Source organism: Typha latifolia, chromosome 1, assembly GCF_019914945.1.
Source record: "Typha latifolia isolate L0001 chromosome 1, TyphaL0001v2, whole genome shotgun sequence".
Classification (NCBI taxonomy): domain Eukaryota; kingdom Viridiplantae; phylum Streptophyta; class Magnoliopsida; order Poales; family Typhaceae; genus Typha; species Typha latifolia.
Window position 1 is genome coordinate 193,132 of NC_133086.1, and position 11,109 is coordinate 204,240.

General features: G+C 41.6%; 2 protein-coding genes across 4 annotated transcripts; both read right to left on the reverse strand.

Annotated features, from left to right (window-relative positions):
* Positions 1–1,638: 1,638 nt before the first annotated feature.
* On the reverse strand, positions 1,639–6,604 carry LOC140785357 (YTH domain-containing protein ECT4-like). Its single transcript, XM_073133230.1, has 9 exons — positions 6,372–6,604; positions 5,593–5,669; positions 5,329–5,467; positions 4,978–5,051; positions 4,023–4,607; positions 3,090–3,677; positions 2,801–3,013; positions 2,575–2,721; positions 1,639–2,348 (listed from the first exon to the last, which is right to left on the reverse strand). The coding sequence occupies exons 1-9, from the start codon at positions 6,397–6,399 to the stop codon at positions 2,100–2,102; spliced, it is 2,100 nt and encodes a 699-aa protein (XP_072989331.1). The 5' UTR covers positions 6,400–6,604; the 3' UTR covers positions 1,639–2,099.
* A 676-nt stretch (positions 6,605–7,280) lies between these two features.
* On the reverse strand, positions 7,281–10,704 carry LOC140782518 (subtilisin-like protease SBT3.18). Of its 3 annotated transcripts, none has more exons than XM_073129141.1 (10): positions 10,612–10,704; positions 10,426–10,517; positions 10,244–10,341; positions 10,016–10,171; positions 9,259–9,929; positions 8,917–8,984; positions 8,540–8,779; positions 8,333–8,447; positions 8,042–8,255; positions 7,281–7,962 (listed from the first exon to the last, which is right to left on the reverse strand). In XM_073129141.1, the coding sequence occupies exons 1-10, from the start codon at positions 10,696–10,698 to the stop codon at positions 7,367–7,369; spliced, it is 2,337 nt and encodes a 778-aa protein (XP_072985242.1). In that variant the 5' UTR covers positions 10,699–10,704; the 3' UTR covers positions 7,281–7,366. The 3 variants fall into 3 exon arrangements, with proteins under 3 accessions (XP_072985242.1, XP_072985249.1, XP_072985234.1); XM_073129148.1 differs by having other exon boundaries at positions 8,333–8,417; positions 10,244–10,353; XM_073129133.1 differs by having other exon boundaries at positions 10,244–10,353.
* Positions 10,705–11,109: the final 405 nt, after the last annotated feature.

Genomic DNA, 11,109 nt, shown 5'->3' on the forward strand with positions numbered 1-11,109 from the left:
TGCAAGGACCTCATAAATTTTTTTAGATTATAATGTCTCCTCCTAAACTTTAAAAAAATAATACACCAGCTGCAAAATGACCTAAATACCCTCATTGGTGGGAAAAAAGTTAATTTCATTTTGGTCCAATAATAATGGACGAATATACCCCCTTCCCTCATCTGCATTCTTCCCTTCCAGCTATCTCAATCTTTCATTCCCTCCCTCTCTTTTTCCCGACGATGCTGCCGCCTACGACGACAACGGCATAGGAGAACGATGGCAGCGCATGAGCAAGAGGCGACGACCTGATGGAGCAGCGATTGCGTCCCACGAAGTGACGCTCTATTCATTGGCGGTGATCTAGTTCAATAGTAGCGGTGACCCCTCCCCATTCTCTTTCTCCCTCCTTTCCGACGATGCTACCGCCCACGACGACGGCGACGCATGAGCAAGATGACGACAGCGGGGATAAACGGGAGGCTGCGATGCGGTGGAGCAGCGATCGGGTGCCACGGGGCGGCGCTCTATTCACCGGCAGTGATCCATTTCAACAGCAACGGTGGGTCGAAGGACGACAAAGACAATGGTAGCGCCGCTCTACTCTCCCTCCTCGACGACACTACCATCCACAACGACGACGACACATGAGCAGGTGACGACGGTGCACGGTGGAGCAGAGATCAAGTGCCACGGTAGTGGCGCTCTATTCCTAGCGCCTCCTCTACATCCGCGCCGCCGCGTCGACTCTTCCACGGAGCAGGCGACCTTACATGACTCGTGCAGATCCAACACCGCAATCCTTCCGCGAACCCCACCGCGCTCTAGAGCTGCTCGAGCTCGTCGTCGACCGAAGTCACAACGTCCTTGGCGCACTCGTCGAAATCGTGACGATTGGGTTTGCTGAAGGAGGATAGTGGGGCATTAAAAAAACTAAAAGTTAGTTAAGGGTATTTAAGTATTTTATAATTTTATTTTATTTTGCTGGCTAAACCAATGAGCTTATTAACTTATTAGGAGTATTATTATCGTTAAGCCAATATCGAGTGTATTGTAATCTAAAAATATTAATCCAAAAGAAAACAAGTTTTTGACCAAAATAGACTTAATTTTTAAAAAATTTATCGAAATAGATTACCTTCAAACTTATTTACCAAATAAAATCCAATTCACTGTTATAGATAAAGCGCTGATAAACTCAGCATTTTTGTTTGGGTTATAGTGAGCTAGTTTGGTCTTGTATGTGTGCAAACTTATCTTAGTACAACCACGCTTTAAAAGCTAAGCTCTTACTGCCAGAAATCCACTAGACCAGACATCAAACGATTATTGATCTCTCCGGAAATTATCTGCAAAGTAGTGGGTCAATTGGCTAATACTTACTCAGAGAAATTGCCCAATCAATCATAGGCCGTTAACACCCGGGTATCAACTAAACATGCAAGAAATGGACTTTTCAAATTGATTTCATTGTCTGTTCTCAAGATGCTCACTTTATTATTTCTTTGCTCCAAATGTCACCGAGGTGTGAGCTTAACAATAATAGCAAACTGCACTAACCATGCAGATCATTTTACATCAAGTTATAAGATAAAGATATCCATGCTACTGAAATCAAGTAAAGATAAAATGGAGGGAAAGAGACAACTTACTCACTGCTTTCTTCAACTATTCTACCCTACTTTAATTTCTGGTTCTTACTTTTAAGAGATTACAAAGGTAGACTTACAGGCGACTTAAAGGCTTCAAAAAAGCACAAGAAAAAAAAAAGAACAAAGGTAATTAGTACTCAAAAACTGAAAGAAAGGGAGTATGACAACTCTGCAGAACACCCATCACTCACCATACACTAGAGCTCCTAAATCTAAGGGACACTATTAAGAAATAGGAAACAGTAAACCAACTCAGATTATACGAACTGAGGAAAGCTAACTGGCTCACCACAATGAAGTGGCTATGTAGAAGTTTCTTATCATGCCATGAACTTTGCAGCCTTTGTTTGAAATTGAGATCAAGCATATTCGGATCTATATCTGGCTAAGGAAAAGGTCTTCCTGAAAGTTTATAGCTCAAGCAATGCCTCAATGGCTACAGCTAAGCAAAATAGGATTTGTCAAAACCTAACAACCACTGGCAATACCATTTGCAACAGCATGCTTCTCAGTTGCAGGTTTAGCAGCCTTAAAGGCATCATCAGCAATGGGGGCCAGACCATTCTCAGTTAGTTTTTTCTCTCCAAGACTACCGTGGGCTGCTTCCTTGTTCAAGGTGGAAACATATTCCAAAGGTTTCTGCAATTTAGACTTGCCACTAACCATATCCTTCTCTTTCTCTCCAGCAACAGCATCAGGAATCCTTCCATCCCAGACCTAACAAATTAAAAGGTAAAAGTAAAATGGAGGGCCATGGATTACAGTAAATACCTCATCACTGATCACCTACTCAAAAGTTTAAAAATAGAAATAGCTGCAAACATGTAAATCAGGATAATAAGAACACCAAATGTATACCAAATATAATAGAAACAATAGAACTAATAACCCACTCTAAAGCACTTCAAATTGAAAATAAGGAAAACAGAGAGCATGAGCATGCCTGTTTGTGAAGCTGCTGTTGCTTTGCTCTTTTTGCTTGCATCAGCTTTTGGCGGTTCTCATAGAAGCCAAAATCATCCAGAATAGAAGTCTTGCTGATATGATCCTTGAAAATCTTAAGCATCTCGAGCCCTTGCTCAACCTTTACCTGCATTGTCATAGGAAGAAACAGTAAGATACCTCTTTTAGCAAGATAATTTACTAAGACGCCTCTTGCAGATACTGACTTCTTGTGTATCTCTACTGTTCGTTACTGGCTTGTTGTCATTGTTCTCCAATGTGATGTGCTTAAGAGTGCTGTTTGGCACATCTTTGACAAAGTGCCACTTAACAGGGAAACAACCACTCCACTTGTCTTGCTGCCAGTACTCTACGGTCTTGTTAAAATCAACTGGACCCACCATTTCAGCAACACCAACAAATTGCCCACTGGTGTTTACCTGTGCATTTAAGGAAAGGTTCAATAATGTCATTGAAGAGAAAATATGAAGAGTACAAAGCAATTCTCATACTTACAGAGAAAAAGAGAAAAACAGGGCATCCGCCAGTTTTTGCCTGAGCTTCCTGGTATCCAGCATCCAACTTCTTGTTTCCATTAGGTGTGCTTGCCCAAACATTGTACTTAATGCTCTTGTGAACATCATCCTCACTATATGACTTAATGATAAAGAACTTCGCATCCACATACTTTTCAGGAAAGTCTGCTCGGTTGTACTGCTCCCTATCCGGAACAATACTGGTATCCTCGTTCACAAGCGGAGGGAGGCTCTGTCCCTTAACAGCAATAGTAACAGTAGGTTCAAATGACTTCTGATTTTTGAAACGGCCTGCTCTTGGGCCTCTGTTCAGCTCACTAAATCCATCCTGATTCTCATTAGCAAAACCATAAAATCCATTGCCTCGCCCCCTGGGCTTGAATTTGTTATCTACAACAAGCCCCCAACGTCCATTTGTTCTGGCATCATAGCCATTGGAACCAAAACCAAGACCAGTTTTAAAAGAATTTCCATATTGACCATACTGCCTGTTATTTGGATATGTCCTATTTAGAAATCCAGGAGCTGCTGGCGCCATTCCAGGGGTTGGTCTCTGAGTATGCATACCCTGAAATAAAAGGGTAAAATTAATTCTAAATATGAGACTCATGTTACATCTTACCATGATAAATCTGACATCTGTAGTTCTACCCATAAGAACATTCAAAGGAATTCCTTAAAAACAAAATGGATACAATGGAACAAATTTATAATGCTGAAAGAAAAGAGTCGCCTTGAAAAAAGCAGTCACCCAATCAATAGTATAAACAACAGTACTCCAACAGTGACATCAGGTATGTAATGCAACTAAGAAAGAAAACCTATCAGACAAATGGAGTTCGTAGTAGCATGTTTAGAGATCCACTAGAACATAATTCTCAATACAAGTATGCAACACTGATCTGTGACTTACCATGAGATGAGGTAGTGGATGCTGATTCTGGTTCCTTGCTAAAGGAGTGTTCGAAGTATGTGAAACCACAGAAGACATTGAGTTGGTTGTAGTTGGCCTCTGTTGCCCATTAGAGTACACAGGTCCATCAAACCATGGGAAGGGAGTTCGCATTCCATCAAAACCATATCTTGGGTCCTGGTAACCAGTAGAATGAACTCCACCTGGCAAGACCCCCCCAAATGATCCATTGTGGGTCACTGATGAATTTTGCAGACTTGGCCTCAGAGGTGCTGATGCACTGTTCCCATTTGCATTACCATTCGCAATCCCATTTGTGTTTGTTTTGGCTTTCTCAACAGGAACTGGTGACTGATCAGCAGCAACAGAAGTAGACACTTCCCCCTGAGAAGTAGGAGTCTGGCTTGGTACATGTGATGATATTGTAGATGGTGGCGGCTGAAAGAATGAAGTCGGATATTGATAATGCTGTGGACCATAGAGTTGACCATCACTTCCAACAGTCGGAACTGGGGAACCAGGGGAAGGGTATGGACTATAAGGAGCATACCCATATCCATGGTGGTATATGTCTCCATAGACTCCCTGACACAAGTGGAGAAACTCATTAAGCCACCATTATGTTGTACACAAATAACATAAAGGAAATGTACAAAAAATTTAAAAGGAATATCCAAAATAGTTAGTAACCTCATTCCATAGAAAGGGATACATCTGCAGAAACTGTGTGTTACATATGTGAAAAGCAACAGGACGTGTCTTCTTAATACTTATTTACCCAGTGAAGAAACTAACTTTTGAACAACATTTTCACTAGAAAAGATCATGCCCATCTAATTTCACATATAACATCCAAATTGCATATATATTTTTTTCACTTCAATTTGAAGGAACACACGCCTTTATAGAATGAATAGTTCACAAGGTCAATAATCCGTTCTCATCTGAAACTTACCGGGGCCATCTCCACTCCATCATGATTTACATATCTAGAGTAATCATCCCACTCGTTTGTAGAACCATCATAACCTGCAAACAAGGAAGTATAACTTTTACATTTCAGCAAACAAAAGGACAAGTTCAGATGATACAGAAAATGAAACAAAAAATTATCAAGTTTGGGAAAGAAAATAATGATAGAATCAATATAAATGATGAACTCATATGAGATCTGTTCATGTCAGAGATATCATTGATAATAAATGAGAACCATGAACAGATAGATCAAACTGTCAAAAGAAAAAAATAATAAGCTTCAAAATTAGGTACCCCTAATCAGTAGGTGGGCATAAAGGAAGTTGTTTACCTCCATAGTAGTAAGCTGTAGATGGATATCCATTGGGCAGGTAACACATCGTTGGATCCATGAAATCTGGAAGCACGGGTGTCAATGACCGCTCTGAAGGGATAGGCATGTTTTGCGCTTCTCCGCCATTAGCAGATGCCTATCAAAATTTAGAATATCATGAATATCCAACTTTAATGCAATAAAGAAAAACTTCGAACTAACAACAATATATGCATCCATGAGCTACAGAGTGCTAGAAAAAGGGTCAGATAACAAAACTACCTTCTTAGTAGTATCCACAGCATTGTACGCTTTGCTCTGAGAATCCAAGGACAGCTTTTTCAATGAATCGGTGGCCTCTATTTTTCATTGAATTAAGGGGAACAGTAAACTAACGACAAGAAGATTAGAAGAAAGAAACAAGATGACGAGCCCAGTAACGGGTGTTCATACGAACGAACGAAAGGAAAAGAAAGAAAAAAAAAATCACTCGATAACAGGTAAGACTGACTGCGCAGTTATATTAAACAAAAGGGAAACGGAAAGTTCTGTCAAATTCCATTCAAAAGAAAGCTCATAAGCAAGGAGGGAGAAACAAAAGATAACAAATTTAGCACCAAAACAGCACACAAACCAAGACCCCTTTACTAATTTTGCTCATTCGAAATAAAAGAGAACATTTTTCCCACCATATGGCACAAGATAAATCTCGAATTCGGGGCTAATTAAAATAAATAATAAAAAATTTCGGATAAGCAATAAATAACATAATCAGCAGATAACAGAACAAAGAAACCCGCCAAAGCTCGCCAACATAAAAGGAAAATCCAAATCACCCCACTACAATAACAAATCTCACGAAAGAAGAAGAAGAAGAAGCTCCAATCTACGCGTAAACCCCAACAGAGCCCTCCGAAAACAACAATCGAAGATGGATAACGAGTGATAACTCAGTATATCAAGAAAGAGAACATCACAAAAACAAAGGCAGCAATCATGGCAACGAATCGAAGGATCAGCAAAAACCCTAACCCCCAGGTAGGGGATCGAAGGCAGGATACGGTCAGCGGTCGGAGCAACAGCCGCCATGGATCAGATCTGGAGGAGAGACGCGATCTACAGGAGGAGGCACCGAAGGGATCCGAATCCCAAACTCTAACTCTAACCTAAGGTGAGAGAAGGAAGGAGAAGAGTGGGGGGAAGGGGAGCCGCCGCCACTGGAGGAGGGGGGGTCAAAGAAAAGAGGGTTTGGGACAAGCAAAAGCGGTGATTCAAATAGCTCCACGGCTCCGACTCCGTCACCATGGGATATCATAACGTCAATTTATTATTATCTTTATTTTAATCGTATGTGCCTTTCTTGGGCAAAGGGGTAGTAAGATTAAAACCCTAGCTTTTGTTGGGCCTTTTACTTCCTGTCATGGGCTGGGCCATACCTAATAATAGCTTTGTTAGAAAGTCTTTCTAGATGAAATGGGCACAAGCAAGCTTTCAATTGAAGACTCCTTCATCCCAGGCAATAGTTACTTACTGATCGCAAAATAAATAAATTACCCATAAAAAGGATAAAGAGGCCCTGGTATGAATTATGAAATGTTCATACCAAAAAGGGCAAGTAAAAACTTTGCAGATTTTTATTCATGTAGCGGTCAGAGAGTGACATACGAGAACTTCCCCAAAATTGATAAGAAAATGTTGTTTGTGGTGGAGAGTGGACACCACTTGAGAGTTGCGTGCAAAACTACTTTGTTTGGACTGGAAGATTGTTTTCATTTTTTTTATTATAAAAAAATTGTTCAGATATACAATTTCATGCATCTCACTTCTGCTACTTTGGTGTCGCCTTCAATATTAATATTAATATTAATATTAATATTAATATTAATGGAAAGCACACCAAGTTGTTCATACTTTTTTAGTTTCTTTTTTTTCTCTAATATAAAAATAATCGTATTGTTGAGCCACGGAAGGAAAAGAAATTGAAACCATTTTGCAAATCACAAATCTCGTGAATTGGTTACAACTGCATAAACTTTCTTCGTCAAATTAAGGTACACTAAACACTTTGGTGACTGGCATCACTAAATCCGCTCCTCGCATTATTTACTCTCACAATTAATGGCGTTCTTACTCGGTGATACCCATCAGACCAAACTATTTCTCCAAAATCGTATCGATCTTGAGATTGTTTGATCGGCTTGACGGTCACATAATACGAAATATTTACCTTATGGAAGGAGAAAATTAGGAATTTTGGCCACACAAAAGTGTAGACCCCTTGAGGGCTTGTCACGCTCGCATAGTAAGCGGCATTTCTTTGGCCCACATTCCTCAAAGTTCTCTTAATTGTTATGGTAGAACGAAGATCCGATACAACAATTGCCGGATAATTTAGGTCCAAATCCGAATAGCTTCCGCGGCAGCTTGTATTATTAATGCTCGGAGATGGAATAACTATTCTCTTTATCTGCGTTTCAGAATAGCCTATGCTACAGAGGAAGACGATGTAGTCTCGTGCTTCCATGTCGTAAACGAGTCCTGGATCCAACGCCTTTATTGGATTTACGTGTCCAGCTCCGATATCAAAGGGATCGACAGGTTTTAGAGTTCCCCCAGCCAAGCTAATATCAGAGCTTCTGTCACTCGTGTAAGCTACACCACATCCAAAACATTGGAATTAGAACTAAGTGTGAGTAGTTCGCATTGGAATTAGCCTATTCTTTTTTGTTACCTGTTGTCATGATGGCAGACTTGATGGCCGCAGGGGACCAGCTTGGATGAGCAGACTTGATCAGGGCGACGACGCCGGAAATGTGAGGGCACGACATCGAGGTCCCTGAATCGAAGTTCCAGCTCACTGATCGCCGGTCGAACGGTAGCAAACTTGGTGATGATTTTGGTGGCCATGCAGCTAATACGTTAACTCCAGGAGCAGCAATATCAGGCTGTGCAAAGTATTAATATTGAGCATGGCACAGTAAACATAGTTGAATAGTTGGAGTATTTAACCTTAATTGAATACCTTGAGGATGTTAGGAGACACAGAGCTTGGTCCTCTGGAAGAGAAGTATGCAACAGTAGGTGCAGGTGAGCTTCCAATACTTGTCCTGCTTGGATATATATGTACAGTCGAGTCCCTTCAAGTTACATATGTATGTTCCTTTTGTATTAGCTAGCTAGGGAATATGACGAAATTATATAATGCTTAGGGAATTTAAGGATGGCTTACTTGTTGGATCGAATGTAGTAGAGGATTTGAGTGCCTTGATAGAGATCGACATGGACGGTCGGAAGGAAATCGTCTTGAGCAATTCGCTTGGTGAGAGTGTCGACAAAGATCATGGCTGATCCATTGGCTACCAATATTGCCAGGGCTGCATTTGTGCTCGAGACTTGCCCTACCGTGGAGAAACATAGAACAATCTTTCCTGATGCAAGGTTGCGGTTCCATTTGTCGAAGGAGCACGACCTTAACAAAAGAAACATCATTAACAAGCCCACATAATATAAGTATAGCACCAATTCTCGGTCAATTAATCGTTATTATTTTATGTTTTAAATAAGAGAGAGAGAGAGAGAGAGAGAGAGAGAGAGAGAGAGGATCACCCATCATCAAATAATTTCCCGCTGTCTATTAAATCCATCTTCATTTCCTTCACATTGAAGCTTTGCCCCTATCCACAGTTCATCATTTAGTTAATTAGTTTGTCATGAAGCCCAGATTAATTAATATAAAACAGAATGTAAAGACAAGATGCACACGCCTACTCTTTATTTACAAAAAGAAAAAGATCACAAGGGACCAATAAGTACTACAGCACACATGCATCTCTGTATGTAGCACGGCATATCCATGTTAGTGTTATAAGCCAGCCCAGTTCATGCAGATAGATCTATTCGAATAGTAGAGGAGGAGTGAAATATATATATATATATATATATATATACCGTAAAGGAGGTATTGTTCCCTAGTGTGATCTGGGTCGGAAAAGTCCGGTCTATAGTACCAGCAGCAACGCACAACCCCCATGGGGAAACATTCTGCACTAGAGTCGGCTCCGGCCCGTCGTTCCCCGCCGAGAACACCGCCGTCACCCCGAGCTGCATCGCGTGGAACGATCCGATATCCGTGCTTGTCGATAAGAACGGCATCAACGGCGGCGATGCTCCTAACGACGCCGATATCACATGCACGCCGTCGCGTAACGCGTCGTCGAACGCCGCCAATATGTCGGCTTCGCTGCATCTCCCTTGCAGATCCTTGAACCAGCATATCTTGTACACCGCTAGCCTAGCCCGGGGCGCTCCGCCACGGGCGACGCCGCGGCCTAAGCCGAAGAAGCTCGCGTTCGGCGCAATCGATCCGACGGCAGTGGAGGCCGTGTGTGTCCCGTGCCCAAGCCGGTCTCGAGGCGATCTGAATTCGGCGTCGCCGGAGGTGTTCAATGGCCCGAACTCGCTTTCAAAGCCATTGATGTAATAACGAGCGCCGATCAGCTTCCGGTTGCATGCAGTCTTAGGGTCGAATTTCTCACCTTTGACACATGCACCGCGCCATGATGCAGGGATTGGTCCCATGTTTGGCTCCTCCTTCAAGCTCTCGGATTCCGGCCATATGCCTTTCGGCGAACAAATTAATAATTTAGCAAAACAGAGTATAAGGGAGTACTGCATTAAGATCCGAAGGAAAAATAAATAAATGCACCTGTGTCAAAGATGCCAACAATTACATCATCCCCGTACGTCAACTGCATCGGAGTCACTTTCCCAGAATCCAACTTGAGGCCCATAAAGTCCCAACTCCGAGTCGTATGTAGCTGCAGCATCTTGCTTCTGAAAACCGATATCACCCCTTCCATACCTGTTAAATTCCAGTATGTAAAATTTGTATTCTTTGGCAGAGAGTTGGCATGAGTAAGTATTTGCTTCTTACTGGCCAAGGTAGTGGCCTGCGTTGAATTGAGCACTGCAGCAAATCCTGAGAACCCATGCTTGTAGCTATAGAGAAGGGCTTTTCTTGCGTCCTTCTCTCTGCAAGTTAAACTTTCAAATAGCTAGAGTTGGTATGAAAGAAAGAAACATTAACACATTTAGCCTAAGCTAGAGGTTGTTTACTTAGAGAAGACACTGGAAAGAAGTCCGAGATGGGACTTTGTGGTGAGAAGAGGATCTTGGCCATGGTTATGGCCCAAGTAGACAATGTGAACCTGCAAGACAAGGGAAAATAGACAGCATGATACAAAACCTTAATTTGGTGGCTAACAGAATAAAAAGTGAAGCTCTTGGGATGACAAAGTTTACATGGGGTGTTGGTGTGGTAGAGATACAATAAAGTGCGAGTGTGAGGATGAGGAGGAGGACCCAGAGCTGCTTAAAGGAAGCAGTCATTGTCTTTAACACGATCACCCAAATGGAATGCGTGGGGATTATATAGATGAAGAAAAGGTCAGAATATATGATTCCATGGGTTTGAGTGTACTGGATTGGCATGGTGTAGGGTGCTTGCAATACAAGCTTCCAAAGCTAGAATGACTTCTGACAACCCCCCATGGCTGCATGATTACCTTTGTCCTGTTGATCTTCCATCTACATTTAGAGCTCCTTGTCTTTTGATCACTTAGCTAAGCGGTAAAATTTATTCAAGACGGACGATCATACAGTATAATTTTTATGCTAATGTTGCAAGCTAGGCTGTAACAAGAAACGGAACCCACTTCCCCTTCTTTTGTTCCAATTCTATTATTTAGTCTTACTACCTTTTAGACTTAAGATTATATATAGGTGAGACTAAGCTATGTA

Excerpts from the sequence above, each read along its gene's own strand:
- LOC140782518 (XM_073129133.1), bottom strand. The coding sequence starts at position 10,698 with ATGACTGCTTCCTTTAAGCAGCTCTGGGTCCTCCTCCTCATCCTCACA. Across the intron at positions 10,354-10,425 it reads CTTTCCAGTGTCTTCTCTAA|TTTAACTTGCAGAGAGAAGG; the intron begins GTAAACAACCTC and ends GCTATTTGAAAG. Across the intron at positions 8,448-8,539 it reads TACTACATTCGATCCAACAA|GGACTCGACTGTACATATAT; the intron begins GTAAGCCATCCT and ends TGTAACTTGAAG.
- LOC140785357 (XM_073133230.1), bottom strand. The coding sequence starts at position 6,399 with ATGGCGGCTGTTGCTCCGACCGCTGACC. Across the intron at positions 5,468-5,592 it reads CTGTGGATACTACTAAGAAG|GCATCTGCTAATGGCGGAGA; the intron begins GTAGTTTTGTTA and ends AAATTTTGATAG. Across the intron at positions 2,349-2,574 it reads AACAGCAGCTTCACAAACAG|GTCTGGGATGGAAGGATTCC; the intron begins GCATGCTCATGC and ends TTAATTTGTTAG.